This window comes from Heterocephalus glaber, unplaced genomic scaffold (genome assembly GCF_053883595.1).
Source record: "Heterocephalus glaber isolate CG9 unplaced genomic scaffold, H.glaber_assembly_v1.0 deba00001451, whole genome shotgun sequence".
Lineage (NCBI taxonomy): Eukaryota > Metazoa > Chordata > Mammalia > Rodentia > Bathyergidae > Heterocephalus > Heterocephalus glaber.
This window is the reverse complement of record NW_028258301.1, coordinates 7,913,699-7,935,105: the sequence shown is the minus strand read 5'-3', so window position 1 is coordinate 7,935,105 and position 21,407 is coordinate 7,913,699. Positions and strand designations below refer to the sequence as shown.

Below are 21,407 nucleotides of genomic sequence, written 5' to 3'. Positions count from 1 at the left end.
ATTTAAGGACAAATAAGGTTTCCCAACGCAATTGAAAATGATTACAGGCAGCTACAGATGGGGCCAATCTGATGCGCAGCAGCAAATCAAATCGAATTTCCTTATCGGCGTATTATTTTAGGCGTTATCTGGCACGTTGATGCAGTTATCAATTCAATTTCAGCAGCCGGGCCGCTGTTTACTGTCTCGCCTTTGCTGGGAAAAAGTAAACATGCTCAGCCCAGCAAATTAATTTCTGGCTGAAGCCAGAGGCAGCGAAGGACTGCTACCCAGGACCCACCGCCTCCACCTTGGCCCTGGGCTCCAGTGGGCCAGGCCAGAGTTCACTTAGGGAGCAGAAGCCCCACTCTCTGCCTGCCCCTGCCCCAAGCAGGATGCAGAGCTCCTAGGAGGCTGAGATGACCACTGAGGGCTCCGATGCTGCTGCCAGGGAGAGGTGAAGGTCTCCCATTAATTCCCAGCTAAAAATGACAAATTCATCTTGGACGACAATTAAATGAAGTCAGTAATTGATGCTAATTGATCTCCAGATGCGAGGGCTCCCCTCAGCCTTAGCAGCACGTGGCTGTCTTGCTCACTCTCCCCACTCCAGCCCTTCCCTTCCTCTACCTCTCTCTCCTGCATTGTCAGTCCTTGCTCCCCCACCAGCGTTCTGGGTCTCCCAGCTGTACAGGTCTATGGAAGGCAGCTGGCCCACTGCCCACCCAGCTCCACAGGCACTTGTCATCAGGGCTCAGGGCTCCACCCATCCGCCTAGAAAGCAGGTAACGCTGCCCTCCTCGGCTATTCAGGATTTATTGCCCACAGCTGTGGAGGTTCCCACTTCATTTTTATAAGTCCATAGTCAGAGCCAGCAGGGGGTAAAGCACACTTGAAGTGATTTTATTTTAAATGGTACAATCTTAGCATTTTGGCTCCATGACAAAGAAGCACTGGGGGAGAGGGGAATGGGTGGCATGCTGGGGAGAATATACAGGTATACTCAGCTACACTTGAAAATATGCACAAGTGCTCACGTATGTACATCTAGATGTGAAAACGCACCCAGCCAATGTGAGCACCTGTATGTATGGCGACACGAGATGATAATGTGATTGTCCATATGTGGATATTTTCCTGAATGGGGCCCTTTATTGAACTTTGTAAACCCTAATCCCAGGGAATGCTGGGAGGGCCCACCTGCCCCACCCACAACTCACCCAGCCCTGCCCAGCACAGGGAGCTGCCTGGAAGTTATTAACTCAGGGAGGAGTGGCACAAATTGTAGCTCCACAAGAGGAGAGAGACTGCAGTTATGTTTGGAATAGCCAAGGGCAGGGGTGTGAAATAGCTGTGGACCCCGAGGCCCAGCAGCTCTGAACAGGTTGGCTGGTGCACTTGGCTGTAGCAAATGCTTGTGAATCCAAGGGTTCAGGTTCCATGACCAGGACTTAGTGAGCCTGACTGTGCCTTGGCCCAGAGCTTTTGGCTCCCACTTGAGCCTATATCTGACCCTAAACCTGTCTACAAGCTGACCATCACCTGGCTATCCTGTAGATGTTTGCCATTGGCTATCCAGAAGCCACGTCTGGCTCAGTTTGGGCCCCCTCTATTGCTAGAGACAGGAAATAGTATCCATCACAAGAGTCAGGGCATCAGCCAGACTCTTGTTCCTGGAGCTGACAGGAGGTCACATGGAATTGACAGTGCCAATCTGAGATTCTGTGGGCAGAATAGAGGGAAAAGGAAGATGGCGAGGACATGTGGGCATGAATTGTCACCCCTGTGTGTTTGATCTGGATATGTATGTCACACGTAAGGAAATGGATACTGTGAGAAGAGGTGTATACAAACCTTATGGAAGGAAGAAGAGCAAGTAAAGCAAAGCATGGGTAGCAAGATAGACAACCAGACTAGACCAGAGCCAGGGTGGGTTTGAGGAATCTGAGAAAGCCCCCAGTCTCCAGGGCAATATCTGCATCTTTGGGGATTTGGCAAGGTCAATAATTATCTATTAATTCAAAGAATATCTACTGATTTCTCCTATTACTATTACTTTCCTCTTACTTTGGGCTATCCCCTCTGTTAGATGCTGAGGCTACAGCAATGAGCAAGTTAATTTTTGCTGTCAAGAAATGTATGATATAAGGAAAATGATAGACACATAACAGGCAATAATAACACTGTGTTAGGGGGGCGGCAAAAAACACAGTACAAAAGGCTGTGGGAACACAGAGGAGGCACCTAATTCAGTCTGAGGAAGTCAAAGAAAGTTCCCTGGAAGAAGGAATTCTAGGTTGAGGCCTAAAAGATAAGTATGAATTAGCCAGCCTTTGCAAATGGCCTCCCTCCATATCCTTTTTGGCTGTTTGGCAAGCCTGAAGCAGAGACAAATAGGTCTATTTGGTTCCAAGTGACCCTGGAACCACTGAAAATGTCACCTCTGCCCCTTATGTGTTAGCTGCTAACCTGGGCCTGGACAAGACGGTACACAGCTGTTTTCAGGGGATCCCTGGGCACCAGCAGATAAGTATGGGCCACAGCTAAATACACATCTCTCCCCTGCCCGCCCTACCCCCACCTCCTCTACCAGGGATGCCTATTAATCCTGACAAATGATGACTTACGAACATGTAATGCAAACTGATTCATCATACATTCAAATCCGCCGCCCCGCCCCAGCGGGAGGCCCCAGCCAGACAAGTGTATTACACGGATAATGTATTTGACGTATTAATAAAACCAGCCGCATTGCTCTGGCGCGGGGACTGGGGAATGCCAATATACGATGACAGATCACATATTGATGAAATCCAGATGTTTGGAATCATAGTCTTGGGGCCTTGTTCATATTGACTGAAGGTAAAAAATGCTGTCTGTCATCGTATTAACTCTTCCTGTCCCACACTCAGTGGAGGCGCCAGTCAGTCTCCTGGAGGAAAGAGGAGGAAGGGGATGAGTGCCAGGGGACAATGGGTGAGTAATTAGGTGATTTGGATGGATGGATGGATGGATGGATGGATGGAATAGAGAGTAGGCAGCTGTACCGCTGATAGGATGAGTGGATGTGACATTCTCATGCCTGATGTTCTTAACCTCTCAGCACCATTTGACTCTACTGATGACACTCCTCTCCTCCTTGAAGCCTTCCTTTCTTGGCTTCAAGAACATCACACTTTCCTTTTTTTTATCTCCTATCTCTTGACCATTCCTTCTTAGTCCTTATGACTTAAATTTCCTTTGCCTGTTTGAGTTAACCTGTTACAGGTTCTGCGGCAGAATCTTCATAGTATATACTCTGTGAACTCACCTACTCTTAACTTCATTCATTCATTCACTCAGTGACTATTTCCTGAGTGTTGGCCATATTCCAAACATTGTTCTAGGTAAAGAAGATACAGCAGTGAACTTCAGTTCTTATCTACATGTCAATGTCTACTAGGTCTACACTTCTAGCTCTGGCCCAACATATGGTGCCTACTCAGCATTTTCACATAGATGTCTTAACAGTTCCTCAAACTAAGAAATCCAAAACTGAGAGCCGGGGATTTAGCTCAGTGGTTTCACCGCCTGCTGCGCAATCGCAAGGACCCGACCGAGTTCAATCCCCAGTACCAAAAAAAAACCCCAAAAACTGAACCCATTTTCTTCTTTACTAAACCTGCTGCTTTCCTCCTATTCTCTCAGTCAGTAAATGGTGTACCATCTAGTAGTCATTCAAAGCTGAAATCTTGAAGTCATCCTTAACTTCTATCTGTCTTTTAACCTCTGTGTCCAACAATTTGCTTCTGCTCATCTCCATCATCATCACACTAGAATGATGTCACCGTCATTTCTCACCTGAGTTAGTGAATCTCCTAATCAGGCTTCCTGTATTTGTTCTTGTACCTGTGTTTGTTCCCTTTGCCATCAGCTACTTTGCAATTAGAATGATCTTTTTTAAATGCAAACCTGATCAGTCACTCTCCTGCCTATAACTATTCAAAGGTTTCTTGCTGTATGTTTAAAAATAATAACAACCAAAATCATTAGTGGAGATAAAAAGCCCTTCAAGATTGGCCTCTCATCCTATTTCAGCACTCTGCCCCTCACTCTCTCTCCTCCAGCCACATGGACTATTTTCAACTCCTCATTTAGGCTTTCTCTCCTCTGTACCTTCATACATGCTGCTTTCTATGTAGACCACTACTTTCTTTAATCACTACTTGACTGGTTCCCATCCCACTCCTCCTTCAGACCTTTGCTTAAATATTACATTCTTCACCTACTAGATCAGATGATATGCTCCCTTAGATCTATGCATTTCCCTTTTCCTAAGACTACTCTGAGGACAATGGTTTAATCTCTCAATCTATGGTGAGATCTCAAGTTTTCTGAGGACAGAGATTGTGTCTGTCCTGTCCATTATTGTCTGCCATCTTTACTATGGATATCAGTAGACAGCTGTGGAATAGTACTGAGTCGTTAGCTAAGTGAATGGGTAGACCCATACATAGATATTGCTCAGGTTTGGAATCAAACAGGCCTGGATTTAAATTCCTACTCTTCCCTTTGTAAATCAGCCATTGCATTATTCTGAGTTTCACTTTCCTTATCACTGTGATAGAGATAACCATTCCTACCTTACAGGACTATTACAAGGTAAATGAGGTAAATTATGTTCAGTAGCAACCTACACCCTAGTATATAATGACATTCAATAAACAGTCTTATTGAACAGATAATGGGTAAATAATTGGATGGATGGACAGATGGACACATTGACATACAAACAAATAAACAGATATATAGGTATGGCTGGTCAGGAGAAGGAACTCCCCAGGGGCTGGAGGAGCCAAGGCTAGGGTACCGCCTGAGTGGCAGACAGTCTTAATCACTGCAAGGAAGAAGGCTGGATACAAGACAAGGGCAGGAGGGGATGACCACAGGCACAAACAACAAATGTGTGCTGGTTTCTTTCCTGAAACAACAATGACTCCTCACTTGTACACAGCCTTGATTTAACTGGGTCTCACAAAAGTCATGGAAGTTAGATATTATCCTCACTTCATATAAGGGGAAATGAAGCTCAGAACTGTTAAGTGCCCAAGGTCACATAGCTAGAAAGAGGCAACTCTGTTGAATTCTGCTTGAAGTTCTATTCTGCAGCTTTGTCACTAGAAAATAGGGATGGAGTCAGAAGGCAAAGGGCAACCATATTTTCAGACAAAGACACAACATATATCAACATACATACTCTTGGAAGTCTTAGCCTCTATTAACATACATACTCTTGGAAGTCCCAGCTATTCGAATCCCTTTCATGCTCATTTTAATGCTCCCTATCCCTTGTCCAGTTGTGGCAAACCTGTGGCACACGTGCCACAGCAGGCTGTTCATATCACTGAAAAGGTTTGCCATCACTGCCCTAGTCAAACTTTAGGTAGTCAAGACATGCTTTTGTGGTCTGCAGAGAAAAGACTGTAGAGATGGAGATTGCTGCCTGGACAAGCAGAGAGGCAAGAATGGAACCCCCAAGCAATAGAACTGGAACACAAGCAAATCAGGCCACACCAGAGAAGCATCACATGGTGGAGAGTTGCAAGGCCAGACATGGATTAGTGACCTAGCAGGACAGGGCTTTCTCTTTGAATGAGATCCTCACCATACTTCCCAGGTTCTCTATGGAAGATGACAGAAGAGGCAGTCTCTGTGGGCCTTGAGTTGCCTGTGCCCAATGGTTGGCAATTCCCAACAGAGGGGGGCAGCAGAGGGCTGATCTAGGCCCCCAGGTACCTGAGACCTCATTGCAAGGCTTGAGGGCTGGATGGGCTGGTGCCTGGCCCAGGCTAGGAAGAGGTCACCTTGGCTTGACCTCATCTCTCTACTCAACTAACCAGTCTCTCTTTGCAGTTTATAGTCAGTCACTTCCTGTTGGAGCCATACTGCTGATTGGCAGGGAAGGTAATCGAGCAGCTCAGCAAGGGAAAGGAACCCCTGGAGGTCACACAACCAGACTTAGACTTGACCCGATTCCCAGTCCTGGCTCTGCCAGAGGCCCTTGTCTGCTCTTTAAGCCAGAGTTACCCTGTGTAAGGGTGGGAACAGGGTCGAGAGCCCTCCCCTCCCTGTCCTCCTCTGGCTTCGGAGATACCTGCTGCAGGCTGGCAAGGAAGTGGAGGTGGCGGGTCTCACTGCAGCAGGGGTGGTGGGGAGGAAGGCGAGGTAATGAATGTGGACGGGAGGCAGAATGAGCGATCCATCTTTGCATGGGAGGGGAGGGGGCTGCGGGCATCCCCCTCACACACTCACACACTCAATCAGGCGCTGTCAGACCTCCGGCCGCCTGGCATTTTGGTGAAGAATCTCTCAGCTAAAAATTGTTGTCAGTCCCATTTCCTCGTTATCAGTGCAAGGGCTGAGGCAGCGCCCGGGGATTAGCAGGAGCGGAGAGCGCCCCGCGCTTGCCATCCACTGCCGATAACACTGGGCCTCCCGCCTCACCTCCCCCATTCATCATCTTTAGCACTGACAGCCCAGCCCAGTCCCTGTCCCCATCCCCTCCTGCTTCCGCTGCTCCCCACTGTGCTGCTCAGCCTGGCTCCTGACCTCCCCCTCCCCAGGGAGCTAGTCCTCCTGGAGAGGGACAGGATTCGACCTGGGCCTATATGACCTAGACCCACCTGTGGCAAAAGGCCTTGCCTAGCTGTTGGGGAGCTCATCCAGGAAGGGAATGGGGACTGCTCAAGGAGATGATGCTTTCTGACAGCCTGCCTCACCAGGCTCCTGTGCCTACCTGTGACACTGCCAGTTGTATTGGAGAAGGGATTCCTGCATCAGATGGGCAGCTAGACCAAAGATTTCTGGGGGCCTCACCAGCCTGAGATGTTCCCAAATTCTGGGAATTGTGGAAAGGAAGAGCCAAGGGATGCCTCCCCTGGACCTGGGAAGAGTAGGGGTTGAGGGCTCAATTCCCACCCCAGCAAGACCACACCCCCTCCTCTTGGCCATCCCCAGCGGTTTTATGGCCCATTTTATGGCCACTGTAATGGCCCAGGTCAAAAGCTTCAGGGAGCTGTATTCTGGGAATTATGCAAAGGAGGAGCAGGCCCAGGGCCAGAGTATGGATTTTATCATTAAACCTGGGCAGGCCATGTCGTTAGTGCAGTAAAATCCACGTCATGACCACAGGTCTCAATATAAAATTATAGGGAACACAGCAGGGGAGGGAAAGCAGGGGGCCCAGAGCCATGCTGTCACCTGCCACTCTAACCCCTGAGAAAATGGGGGTAGGACAGAGGCCATAGGTTATTGGATCTCTCTGCTGATCCCTGTCAATGCTATTCTAGAATGTGGGAGCCAAGAAGAGGGCCCATTGTCCTGATAGAGAAACTGAGTACATGCTCAGAAAAGCAGAATATTCCCATGGCAGCAAAGCAGACGAAATGAAAACAAATACATAGGAATGCTGATGCCCAGCCCCTAAGCTTGATGAAAGGAATCTGGGCTCTAGAGAGCCTTAAAGAGCAGACTTAGTGTTCCAGATCAAAACCCCTGCCATTTCCACCTCAGCTCAGACCCCATGTCCTAGATCCTCCTTGCTCCATGCTCCTCATCTCCCCCTGTTCCAGTGATCTGTCCCAACAACCTGTCAACTCTCCCTTGCTCATCCTGCTTTCCCCTTGAATCCTGCCAACCCTCTGCTGGCCCCTCCTGCCCTCCCACAGTACCCTCCTTGCTCATGCCTCCTTACAGCTCTGACCTACACTGACTGGAGTCTCTGGCTCTCTTTTTGAGCTTTCCCACTAATTTGTGACTTCCTAGAGGCCAGGGATGTGTTTTTACTTATCTCTGAGATCTGGTTTCCCCTAGAATTATACCTGATATTTGATTGTTTTGTAAATGTTTGCTGAAGGAACAAGTAAATGAAGCCATCAGATCAAGAACCAAGTTCAGGCCAGGTGTGGTGGCACACGCCTGTAATCCCAATGCTCAGGAGCCAGAGGCAGGAGGATTACTGTGAGTTCGAGGCTAGCCTGGGCTACATAGGGAATTCAGGGGCAGCCTGAACTACAAAGCAAGACCCTGTCTCAAAAAACCAACCCTCCCCCCAAAAAAAGAACCAAATTCAGGGGTTCCTGCCTAGCTCTGAGCCTCAGTTTCTCCATCTGTAGAATAAAGGTAATGGCCCGGACAAGTCCTAGGATATCATTCACCTCTGAGATGAAATAAGGGGCAGAGCTAAAACTAGAATCCTCATCTTCTACCTCCTAGGGGCCACATCTGCTTCTTTTAGTTAAAGCTGCCTTCCAGCTCTCCCCTGAACATCTGAGGCACAGCCACCAAGGCACACGTCAAAAGGACTTCCTCCCCTCTTCCAAGACCTCCACATAGGCTGGAGCCACACCTACCCCTCCCTGGTATACACAAAGCCTCGGAAGCTGATATCCCAGCTCTGTGAAGGTTTACAGTGCTTTGAGGACAATCTGCTGCTCTTTGTTCACCTTTCTTCCTTCTCTTCCTCTTTTTTTCTCTTTTGCTTTATTATTGAACATCTAGTCTATGCCAGGCCTGCAATAAATTGTCTATATACAGATGAATAAGAAATGGTTCCTGCCCACAAGGAACTCATAGCATATTCATTAATTCATTCACTTGCTCCCATTCCCTGCTTAGTATACTTCTAAGGTGCAACTTAAATTTCACTCTTTTGACTAAGCCTTCTCTTTTTACCATAACTCACCCCCCAATTAAAAAAGGGAAAAAAAGAATGAATTGCTCCTTCGAGCCCTCAGATAACTCCATCCAAGCTTGTAGAGGAGCGGTAATCCTGTTTAGTCTGTGTCAAAAGGAAGTGAGTTCTTGTGCTCAGCCTAAACTGGGAGCTTCCTCAAGTATAGGGCTGCCAAGTTTCGGATATTTAAATATAAGATATACAGAGAGATTTGATTTTTGGAAAAACAAGGAATACAATTTTTTGGTACCAGGGATTGAACTCAGGACCTTGCACTTGTGAGACAAGAGGCAGAACCACTGAGCTAAATCCTCAGCCCCAGAATAATTTTTATACAAATATGCCCTGTGCAATATTTAGGACATACTTATACTAAAACATGATTCCTTGCTTATCTGAAACCAAATTTCATCAGGCACCCTGTGTTTAATCTGGCATCCCTACTCAAGTAACCATCTTGGCTATCACTGCATGGGCTTTATCTCTGTGAAAGCTGACTTTGACTCTCTCCAGGCGCGCAGGAGAAGAAAAAGCAAGGAGAAGGATCTAGTCTCAAGCCCAGACTTTCTACAGTCAGAGTATCCATGAATAGCTAAGGATGTTTCTAAATAAATAGGGCTCCTCAACCCCATGCTGTAAACAGTCTAGCAGAGCACTGCACGAGAGAAGGGAAGAGGTTTAGGCATCCAACAGGGATAAACTAGGCAACCAGCTCACTTCTTCCTAGCATGGTTTGTTCTGTTATCATCAATGACAGTAGAAATAGAGTTCAGGCACCTATCTGACCCTCAGTGTACACATGTATTGGAAGAGTGGAGTGGAAGGAGAGAACTTAGGATCAATGAGACTCACAAGGAGCCAGTGAGATTATCCAAGGGAGACTTGAATAGGAAGAACATAGATTTGAGGAATGTTGAAGAAGCAGAATGGACAGGGTTTGGTAGTTAAATGAATGAGAAGTTCAGGGGAGCAAGGCAAGGTAAGGGGCATACAGTGAGCCTGAAGTTACTGGTTTAGGTGACTGAGTGAAAGAAGGTATTAACAGAGATGCTCACTGCTGAAAGAGGAGCAGGTATGGAAGGGGTGAAAAAGTTGAAGAACTCGATTTTGAATTGTTGGGTTTCAGATTCTTACAGGATATTCAGGCATTGATGTTCGTTAGACATTTGGATATACAAATCTGGAGGGATCCAGAGTGGAAATACAGAGTCTGCGGTCAATAAGACATGGGTGGGAGTGATGGCCATAGAATGAATGAGATCATCCACCACACAGAATGAGAACAGAGGCTGAGGGAGGCCTTGGGGAGAGTGGAGAAAAGGAAAGATTGCTACCCTGGAGGTCACCTAGTCCGTGTTGGTCCTTCCCACTCAACTGCAAGGGCCTCAAGGACAGGAACTAGACCTGATTCCACGTTAGGACCCCACTGCTCTGCACTGTACGTGGTTCAGAGTAAGCATGAGAGAACGTTTATTGAATGACTCCTGGACTAAATCCCCTTTCTCTCTCTCTCTCTTGTCTTCCTTCTCCAGATCTGAAGAGTGTAAAAGCAGGAAAGGAATGAGAGGGGTGGGGAGGCACTCAGTATTCTGGGTGATTCTGTGATTAAAAACGTGTGAAATGGAGTGGTCAAGGTTTGAGTGCATAGAGCACTGATTGTCTCCCAGTAGATTTTCAAGAGGGGCAGCTGGCTGAGGAAGCACCATTTATGGCCACAGCCTCTGGAGCTGTGAAACAAAGTGATGCTCTTAGGCTCTCAGGCTTACCAGCTCACCTCTCCTATAAGTCAAGAACCCAAGGGGGCAGTAGCAGGCTTGAGGTGGAGACCAGCCCTGCTAACGTGTATCTGTTCTTCCCTTGCCAGGTAAGAAGAAAGCAGCAGCGTTGTTTGACAACCAGGCCCCAATCTGCCCCATCTGCCAAGTCCTGCTGAGGCCTAGCGACTTGCAGGAGCACATGGAACAGGAACTGGAGCAGCTGGCCCAGCTGCCCACCAGGTAAGCCACCTACCCAGAGCCTGCCTGCTGGAGATGCCACTGAGGCTCCTAGCCATGAGGTCTCAGAATTATACCAGCCTCTAGGGAGAAGCCAGGATCCTCCTGTCATTCCCAGCCACTTTCAACCCTCAGATCCTCCAGCTAAATGGTGCTACCTTTCTCTTCCTGATGTATTTTGTAAGATGAGAGTGACTCCTCAGGCCCCAGCTGCAAAAGAGCACAATGGGAATTAGCCAGGGGATGTCTGCTATAGGCCCAGCACTGCATGTGGGGCCCCAGAGTAGGATGAAAGAAGCATGTGTGGGCCTGGCAGCCCCATCAGAAGGTCAGCCTGGTCCTGCCAGCCAGGAGAGGAGCAGTACCTTATGAATTTCAGGGGCTGAAAAGTGACAATCTTGACCCACCTCAACTTATCCCCAGTCCTCCCTTCCCTGTCCCCACCTAAAGGACTGTGCTAAGCCTCCTCAAGGACCTTAGAAAGCAGCCAGGTAACCAAGGGAAGCAAAGGAGAGGTGTGACAAATCTTAGTAGCGTAAAGCAACACTACTCCATTATGCTCACGCAGTCTGGGATCAGATACTCAGGACACAGAGATCATGGCTGTATCTGCTCCAGATGTCTGGGGACTCAGCTGGGAAGACACAGAAGCTGGGAGCTGGAAGCATCCAGAGACTTCCTTCACTCACAAATCTGATGCTTGATGCTGGCTGTCAGCTGGGACCTCTGATGGAGCTTGGGCCAAAGTATCTGCAAAAACTTTTCCATGTGGCTTGGGCTTCTCATAGCTTAGTAGCCTTGGGGTAGTTGGACTTCATACATGGCAGTTTAGGGCTCCAAAAACAAATGTTCCGACCAACAAGATGGGAGCTGGATGACTTTTGTAACCTAACCTTAGAAGTCATTTAATATCATTTCCACTGTACTCTACTGACCAAGGCAGTATTAGTCCACCCACATTCAAAGTGAGCAGGAAAACCCACCGCTTTTGTTGGGAGGAGTGGTAAGGTCTTACAGTAGAAGATCGCATGGAAAAAAAAAAATCATATGGGACAGAATAGATGGCTGCAGCCACCTTTGGGAACTACAGTCTGCCACAATGAACTGCCTCCCCCCCACTCCAGTCCTACCCTTCATTCAGTTCCAGTCATCAGACCTGAATGACCCTTTCCCTTCTACCCTCTCAACTAATCACCTGCCAGAGTACATGGATCTGAAATGACCCCATCCAGGAAGTTCACAGGACAAGAGTACAGAAAGTCAGGAATAAAAACCCCAAGAAATAGAAGATGCTCCATGGGAAGAGCTGGAGCTCTGAAGGTGTCTAGGAGGCCCCAAACCCAGCACGGGGCAGAGAAGGCTTCCTGATGGACAAATGTTGAAGGAAAAAGTACTAGTATTGCAGTGTTACAAATTACCCCAAAACCTAGTGGCTTTAAACAACAAACACTTATTATCTGAGTTTCTGTGGGTCACGAGTTCCCAACCAGTCTAGGTGGGTAGTTGTGGCTACTGGCTCAGTCTCCCATGAGGCTGCAACCAAGATATCTGTGAAGACTGAAGTCATCTGCAGGTCTCCCTAGAACTGTGGCATGTTTCCAAGATGGCTCACTTCAAATGGCTGTTGGCAGGAGGCCTCAGTTCCTCTCTATGTGGATCCCTCCAGGCACTGCTTGAGTTTCCCTCTGACATGGCAGATGACCTCATACAAGCATGTGATCTGAGAAAGACTAAGGAGGAAGCCACAATGCCTTTTCCTAGTGTAGGAAGTCACACACTATTGCTTCACCTATACCCTATTCTATTCATTAGAAACAGGTCAAGTCCAGCCTAACTCAGGGGAGGAGAATCAAGCTCTATAAGCTCTGCCTCTCGAACGAGAGCAGTAGCAAAAGAATTGTGAGCATACCTTAAAACCACCATGAAAAACTATATTAAAGGTAGCTAATAAGCCTTATTAAACACTATGTGCCAAGTATTTTACATTACATTAATTTATTTAATCATCATTATACCCCTCTGAGGCAGGCAGTACAGTTACATGTTCATTCTGAGAAATTCATCCTTAGATGATTTTGTCAAATGAACATCATACAATGTGCTAACACAAATAAAATGGCAGCTAAACATGGAGACACACACCTGTAATCCCAGCACTCAGGAGGCCGAGGCAGGAGAATCTGGAGTTTGAGGACAGCCTGGGCTACATAATGAGTTCACATACAGCCTAGACTACACAATGAGACCATGTCTCAAAACAGACAAAAAACCATAAGATGGCTACAAGGTCACTAGGCAATATAATCATAAGGAACCATTATCATATATGTGGTCCACTCTTGCCCAAAACATTGTTATGTGGTACATGACTGTAATGACTACTCCCATTTCATAGATGATGAAACAGGCATAAAAGGGTTAAGTAACACTGTAACACCACACGGTAGTAAGCGTTAACAATAAGATTCAAACTCAGGCAGTTTGACTCCAGTGCTCATTCTCTTAATCCCTCAACATACACACCCGGAACTGACCAGCCCTAGTCAGAGTGAAAGACACACCCCAGTTGAGTGCCACATTGTGCTTTCCAGGAGTCCTGTATAACTTGCTCCCAACAGGGGACTTCACAATGGGAACGGAAAACAGAGGCAGAGGTGGGGAGGCCCTCCGTCTTATACAGGCTGTGTGCCCCTGACGGTCTTGAGGACCAGATTTCTCTGCCTCCCCCGTAGGGTTCCTCGTTTGTCCTGCCCAGGGCATCCTCGGTCCAGCCGGACCCACGACCTGCACAATCCTTCATCCCTCTCAGAGCATCGGCTCCCCCCACGTCCTTACCCCAAGTCCCTTTCCCCACCCAAAATCCCCACCTAGCTCCCTGCCCTCACTGCTGTGGCTGTGTCTCGTGTCCCCCACATCTGTCCTGTCACGTCCGGCCCGGCCCAGCGCCCCCCACACCGCTTCTGCACGTGCACACCCTGCGCCCCAGGCACGCCCCCCCCCTCCACCCAGCACCGGGTGTCTGACAGCCGGACAGCGGGATCTGCACAGCAAGTGAAATTCCCGTCGGATCGATAAAGCCGAAGCGCTGGCGGCGACGGGTCGATGGTTTTATCTGTCTCGGCCCCGCCGCGCCCGGCGCACTGACAGCCGGACTGGCCGGCAAAGGCGTTCAAGGGCAGCCGCGCCCGCGCCCCCTCCCGGGCCGGTGCGCCCACCAACTGCAGGCCGGAGTGGCCTGCCGCCCTGTGATTTATCTGGATTTTTAATTGGAAAAAATTTGCGAATTAATTGATTTCAGGAACTTGCCAATTAACATTGTAATTGGGTGCGTGATAAATTCCCAAGGAGTGTGTCAGCTCCCTCCGGGCTGGCTGCCGCCTGCAGGAGGGGAAGGCAGGGCCTCAGCCTCGGTGCCCTTGCCCCGCCCTGCTGGCTTTCGGGGCAATGGGAGGTGGGCAGAGGAGGCTAGGGAAAGAGGAGGCTCTGGGGTTTCCTAAATACGCCCCTCTTTTCTCCTTCCCGCCATCAGTATCCTGAAAATAACGGGGCTTTGGACTGGCCACGTGGGACGGGGAGACTGAGTCCCACAGAAGGGCAGAAGCCAAATGTGGGCATCCACCATCAGTGGCCTCCTCCCTAGCTCTCCAGTCTTCCCCTTCCGGGTCTGCCTCATAGGCTCTTCCTCTCTCGGCTCCTCTCCCTTCTTGCCCCCGCTGGCTCCTCCCCCTCCTCTCTTACCCTCTGCCTTCTTTGCCCTCCCCCCTTCCTCAGCCAGGCCATTCCCGAGCCTGTGATGCTGTCAGCAGGGTGCCCTCCGTCAGTCTGCTTCGAGGTTCTGCTTGAGGAGCTTTCAGGATGGGCCTGTTCTGCCTTCTGTCTCTTTCAATCCAACAGCACAGAGCAGGGCCTCTGGGAACAACCTGCTATTTGGAACGAACCTAAGGGCTCACAGAGAAGCAGGGGCCTTCCAGTCCCAAGCTAGGGAGCTGGTTTTTCACAGACAGGTGTGCACGGCCCCCTTCCCCCACACACAGATCCACTTACACACACACACACACACACACACACACACACACACACACCCTGAAAACTGCCTTCCCACCATGCACATTCCCACAGGTACATGGTCACCCAGACCCTTACAGGAAGAGCAATGGGAGCTCCCATTAGCACAGCACTTGCAGTTTTCAAAGCTTTCACATTTGAGGTCAGAGACTATACCCACAAAGCCCACCTTGTCTTTCTCCTTCTCAGTCCTGCCCACCAGGGCTCCCTTAGATGCCAGGATCTGGCCAGTGAGAACAGAGGGCAAAGTTAGGTCAAGGACAGATTGTGGAGGGCCTTGCATGCTGGAGGGGATTCTAGACTGGAGGGGTAATGAGAATCATCTTGAGTCAGGATGAAGTCCCAGCAGAGCAAGATGAGCTATAGGAGAATGGCTTGGAGTTCAGACTAGGGGCAGAGACAGGGCAGGGTCCTGGGACAAGGGCAGTGGCAGTAGGGATGCAGAAGAGGGAATGATAAGAGATCTGAGGAAGAAGAAATCAGAGGCCTTAGCTGGAGAACTTCCTAAAAGGACACTTTCTGACTCGGATGACTGGGAGGGTGGAGGGGGCAGAGAGGCAAATGCTGAAGGCAAGAAGGGGCTGCAGGCAAGCCTCTGGGCAAGCTGAGCCTGAGATGTCTCTAGGACGGTGATGGGGTAGGGACTGGATGTGTACAGTAGTAGGGTCATAGATAAGGGCAGAACATGGAAGGGCAAGTGGCAGGGGATGGCTCCAGACCTCTCTGTGGCCCTCAGGCTGGAGTTTCCATCCAGAAAGAAGAAAGAGCCTTGGACATAGAGAATTTGTACAGAGCTGAAAGTGGGGCCTAGTTTGATGGGGCCTGAGCTCAGAGATCTCCTCTGGGAGGCTTCCGGAGCCACTGAGAGAGCTGACTTCTGGGCTGGGAAGCCAGTTCTCTGGGCAGCGCTTTAAAAGGACTGAAAGAAGCCAAGGGGAGGCTGGGTGACTCTAGAGGAGAGGCAGGGTATGGAGATGCCAGTGCCCCCACCCCCACTTAAGCCTTATTTAAGGCCGGCCTCGGTGTTTGGTTGGGTAATGAACTAGATAAACAATTCCCCAAATAGATTAAAACGAAGTGTAACTTACAAAGGCGGCTGGTGATGATGGTTTATTCCCCGGCAGTGCACCATTTCTTTATTTCCAAGGATAATTCAGTGTAAATCACCTTAATTAAAAGTGTCAGCCCAGCCCATGAATATTGTACTTAGGAATGCGTTTCCTGGGTCTCAGTTATAATTTAAAACCCATGGATCACTAGGCAGCGAGTGACTGAGCAAGGGAGGAAATCGTTGAGGGCGGGCTATGGAAACAGGGAGGGACAGAAGGCAGAGCTGATGGGCTGGGCGGGAGCCAGGCTGCCGACAGCTCCTGGGCTCAGACCTCCCTGCTCCAAGGCAAGGCTCTCACCAAGCTCTTCAATCTCTGGAGGACCAAGCCAACTATAGAGATGATGAGGTTGGTAGAGGAAATGTAGGCTGGGACCCTCCCTCAGAGCAAGGGAATGAGTCTGAGGTTGTACTCTTTTCATGCAAAGGAAGGAAAGACTATTACTAGAAAAAGATCTAGATGATGGACTTTGCCAGGTGAGAGGGTGGACCTCCTGACCTCGAAGGGCCTCATTCTATTCAGCAGCATAGTAGAGTAAAGCCCAGGGTCAGTAAGACCCTCCCCAAAGTCACAGCAAAGGAAAAGAAGAAAGAGAACACAGTTCTGCCCTGGAGCCTAAGTCCTGTGTATCTTTAGGGAGGCAGAGTGGGCAATTAAAAATCAGCACCATGAGCTAGGTGTGTGTGGTGTTGTGTACTCATAGTCCCAACTACTTGGAAAGCTGATGCAGGAGGATCACTCAAGTCTGGGAGTTCAAGATCAGTCTGGGCAGTATAGTGAGACCTTCTGAATATATATCCAACACTTTGGACCTGTTTGGATCCAAACTTATATCCCAAACCCTCCATGAACTGTGGGAACACAAAGATGTCACTTAACCTGTTAGTCAACTTTGTAAAATTTTTGTGATGACTCAGTGAGATAACACATACAAACCCTGTGTCTGTCATATATAGTGGGTACAACAATGATCACTCATTCCTTTTTTTTTTCCTGTTCTCTCCTGATCCAACTAGATAATACACCCCAGTCTAGAGTAAGGCCTGGTGAGAACAGTATATACAATAGGAGCCTTGTTTGTTTTTCACTTTTCTTTTTTTTTTGGTACCGGGAATCAAACCCAGGGCCTTGCGCTTGCCGGGCAGGCACTGCACCACTGAGCTAAATCCCGGGCCCTAGCCTTGTTTGTTTTTGTTTTTGTTTTTTTCTGGATCACACTTTATTGAGCACTACAAGGAGCTGGCTCTGCATAGGAGCAGCAGTGAGGAGAACAGCTCTCCCCCAATTTTGTAGGCAGAATGGTGAAGGAATGATAGCAGTCATGAACTCACCAACCAGTGGCACCTCCAGAGCAGCTCAGTTTCCCCTTTGTATCCTCAGTGCCTCCAACAGGGCAAGGAAGGGACCATTTATGAACAAAATGTAATCAAACAGAACCTTTTCTGGCTGTCCTTCCTAGTCTGTGGTGTCCCTATTGTGTGATCAGACTGGTAGCTCTATTTTCACCCTGAGACCTTGACCTCACCCTGCTGCTAAATCTAGTAGGCTCTGCACTGTGATATATGTGTGTTCGGGTGAATGTGTGCCAATTCGTGACTCCATCTGTGGGTGCATGTGTATCTGGGTGTGTGTTGGTGCCTATATTTATGCAGGTGTTTTGTGGACTTGTGTATATAAGCAGCTCTTCATCCAGTATGTATGGCTGTTATGAATTTGTCTTTATGGCCATGTCTCTGGGAATATGACCCTGTGGCTCTGTGCATCTGTATGCATGTCTGAGTCTCTGGGTGTGACTGCTTGTATGCGTGCCTGTTGGCAAAATTATAGTCTGTGTATATGTGTCTGCCTTTAGACCAGGGCTTCCCAGCCTCAGCGCTATTGATATTTTGGGGTCAGATGATTCCGTGTTGAGAGAGATGGGCTGTCTAACACTCTAGGATGTTTAAATATCCTCTACCCACTAGATGCCAGTAGCAACCCCTTCTCCTGCCCAACTTTCAACAATTGAAAATATCTTTAGGGGGTAGGGGTATAGCTCAGTGGTGGAGTGTTTGCCTAGCACATGTGAGTCCTGGGTTTGATCCCCAGCCACTACAAAATATAGATATCTAGATATTGCCAAATTTCCCTGAGCAGGTAACACATCCCCACCCCGCACCCCACACCAACATGAGGCCAAATCTTCCTATGGTTTTGCACATTGGGTGTGCCTATGTCTGGCCCAATGGGTGCCTGAGCACATCTGCAAGTGTTCCCTGAGGATACACCTTGTAAGTCTGTATGTGCCCCATGTATTCTGCCTTGGATATGTGCACAACTGTGTCTTTTGTGTGTTCTGTGGGTATGCTCCACATGGATACTTTGTTTGTGTGCCTGTGCGGGGACTTATGAAAATGAGCTGCGTCTGACTGCATGCATATACCGTATCAGCTGCCATGTGTACATGTATGTGTGTGTGTGTGTGTGTGTGTGTGTATACACATGCACAAATGTATAAGCACAGATGTGGCAAATGTAGTGGGGGCAGCAGGCAAGGAGGGACAGGAACAGGGATATTAATGTTTCTGAAGTGGATCTGATTTGATACGTCTTGTTCCATTGTCAGCATCTGTTTAGCAGGGATTTGTAATACTTTGTGGCTCTGGATCACTCATGCTTAGCGCGGGATGTGGCCTTGCATACCAATTTTGTTATTAAACACAGTCCTTGCCTCCCCCACAGCCCATCCATCACCTCCCGCCCCAGCCCCCACCTGCTCTGAGCTGCCCACTATATTTCAGGGCCCAGCTCCCACCCGCCTGCCGTGCCCAATGCTGGAGGGCCTGGGGCTGACAAATTGAATCAGGGGGAGATCATTCCTGGCCTAACACAGTTTGCAGTGTGTTGGAGGAAGAATTGACAAGAGCCATGTCAGCTCCATCATCCCAATCCCATAGGAGCTAAGAGCAGGCTGGGGACAAGGGGTGGAGAGCAGGGAGTCTCCAGGACAGGCAGAATCATCAGGGCAGATCCCAGGAGTGAGGTATAGTCTCCTTCCCCAGATCCCATACCTGGTATCTACATCCCCCTCCCAGTGGCCAGCATGGCCTTTGGCCCCTAAGAGAGGCTGAGCTAGGCTAGACTATTGGATTGAATGGAAGGGGTGGAGCTCCGCTATGGAGCTATGCCTTCTCTCTTGGGGTATTCTTCTACTCTACCCTTGCATGCCCTGGGCAGCAGGTGGAATGGTCACCCTGTTCTCTTCTTTCTTGGCAGCAAGAATTCCCTTCTGAAGGATGCCATGGCTCCAGGCACCCCCAAGGTAGGTGGCCAATTGTGTTTTTCCTCCTGCCCATCCTAACCTAGACCTGGTTTCTCCTGAGAAAAAGGAACCCTTCATGGATTACCAACTGTCTCCAAGGCTTGAACATCAGCCTGAGGCTTAGGGCTGCTCTGTGTGTTTCTGTGTATATGTATCTGTGTGCACATGTGCATGCATGTGTGTGGTCTGGTCTGTGTGTGAGTATGGGTATATTCATCTTACTTTCTCCTCTTCAAGCTAGAACAGGGGTCAAAGTGAAGAACAGCCTGGGAATGTGGGCAACCCAGACACTAAGGCTGGGGAAGTTCAGGAAGAAGGTGAGCTATAGCCAATGAAGAAATACATAGAAATTCAGTCAAGGCAGACAGTTCAGGGCCTCAGAAGCCAGATCATAGGACAGTGTGGTGTGGCATATGTGTGCATGTGTGTGTACATACACGTACACACATGTACATGCACATGCACAGACAATAAGGAACCAGAGAGGATGCTGGGTCCATCTGGGTAGGGAGACAATCTGTCCCTTGAATAGACACTATTGCAGAAAAACTTGAAAGCATCAGATGAAGAAAGGAAAGGTGAGGGGCAAGTATCTGGCACAAAGGAGGTGCCAGAGAGATCCTAGCACAATGACATCATTTGCACCAAGAATTCCCCTATTGCCACAAAGGTAGATGGTGCTGCTTCCTCAAAAGTGATGATTTTGAAGACTTAGAGAGCTAGAGAGGAAGACTGAAACCCTTACTCCCTGAGTATCCCCTACCCGCCCCCAGAACAAGGCTGCCCTCTCCTAAGCTCTCACAGCAACTCCCTAGTGTATGTTACGGGGAGCGATGAGGAGGTGTTGAAGCTTGGGAAATAAAGTCAGTGAGGAAGAGTGCAGGGGGAAACGAGAATCTCAGGGACTTCTGCACTTACAGTCAAGATAAGGTCCAGGAGGCCAGGAAGGACAGAGAAGGGACAGTCAGTGAATTAGGAGGGCTACAGAAGAGCATGGTATCCCAGAAGCTAAGGAAAAAAGTTTTGAAATGTATGGAATGGTCAGTAATCCAATAGGGAAAGGCTAGTAAAGGAGCTCACTGCATTCTGGTGACTTCTGAGAGGACAGTTTGGGGAAAGGAGCCAGAATGACAGATATCACCTCCACAGGGTTGACCCAGCTATCCTGCAGGCCTTTCAAAGGAGTGGACTAGCCAGGCATGGTGGCACATACCTACAACCCCAGCACTCTGTGAGGCTGAGGCAGGAGGATCACAAATTCAATCCCAGCCTGGGCAACTTGGTGACTTAGTGAGACTGTTTTTTAAAAAAAAAAAAGCTGGTGATATAGCTCAGTCCAAAGGCCTTCAGTTCAATCCCCAATACTGAGGGGAAAGCAAAGGTGGGGGTGGACTTGGCACTTTCCTTCAAGAACTTGCTCAGCTATAGCCAAGTGGGAGAGGAAGAAGGAGAACTGGACCTAGCCTTGGATGGCAGCACGACTGATCAAGTAGGCAAAGTCCTCCAAGTCCTAAAAAGAAAAGAGGAGGGGAGCCAGGCAGCTTGGATTTAGAGGTAGGGAGCCACACTGGCTGAGGTTGGCCCAGCCTGCCGCATTTAAGGATGAGGCTCAGGAAGGTCATGACCAAGCTTCCACGCTGGCCACTACAACCAGTGACATCTGACGCCTAAGCATGGCTGGTAGGGATGAGGACTTGAACATGGTAGAGGCCTGTATTCTGAGGATGCAATTTTCATCCATACCTAGCTCCCCACATAACGAAGCCCCACACAAACAGCCAGATCCAAAGGCACACCCAGGAAGTCTTAAACCTGAGCACATTCCTGCATCCACAGACTCAGGCACAGTGATCACCAGAGGCAGAGGCAAGGGATACGTGCCCACCTACTTCCAGATATATGCTCACACTCCCAAACTGAACAGCTTCTGGCCCATCCTTGGCCTTGACCTAGGCTTTAGGAAAGCAGGTCATGGGGGAAGGAACAGCAGCCAGAAGATCGAAGCCTGAGACTGAGAGGACAGGGAGCGGGAGGGAGAGAGGAGGAGGAAAAGAGGACAAGGGGGCTCAGACAAGATTGATGGCCTCGTTGCCATTAAGAAAAAAATTAGCCGGTGGCGGCTATCATATTAAAGGGTGAAGAAGCCATGAATTATTTTCTTAAAGATCTTATCGCTTACAATGATAATTTTACCTTCCAAAAGGCCACTTTTAATGAGGCGAAGAGCCAGGCAAAAAGTCATGATT

General features: G+C 48.9%; 1 protein-coding gene and 1 long non-coding RNA gene across 6 annotated transcripts in view; one reads left to right on the top strand and one right to left on the bottom strand.

Annotated features, from left to right (window-relative positions):
- Rnf220 (ring finger protein 220) overlaps positions 1-21,407 on the top strand; it is a 230,567-nt gene that overhangs the window by 183,291 nt on the left and 25,869 nt on the right. For all 5 annotated transcript variants that reach the window (XM_021250730.2, XM_021250728.2, XM_087214767.1 and 2 more), the window contains exons 3-4: positions 10,557-10,689; positions 19,116-19,161. In XM_021250730.2, coding sequence (XP_021106389.1) covers positions 10,557-10,689; positions 19,116-19,161 — 179 coding nt within the window. The remainder of the gene's footprint in view (positions 1-10,556; positions 10,690-19,115; positions 19,162-21,407) is intronic.
- Positions 867-21,348, bottom strand: LOC110347243 (uncharacterized). The gene is made up of 2 exons (XR_015452625.1): positions 15,840-21,348; positions 867-2,911 (listed from the first exon to the last, which is right to left on the bottom strand). It is a non-coding gene; the product is annotated as an uncharacterized LOC110347243 (long non-coding RNA).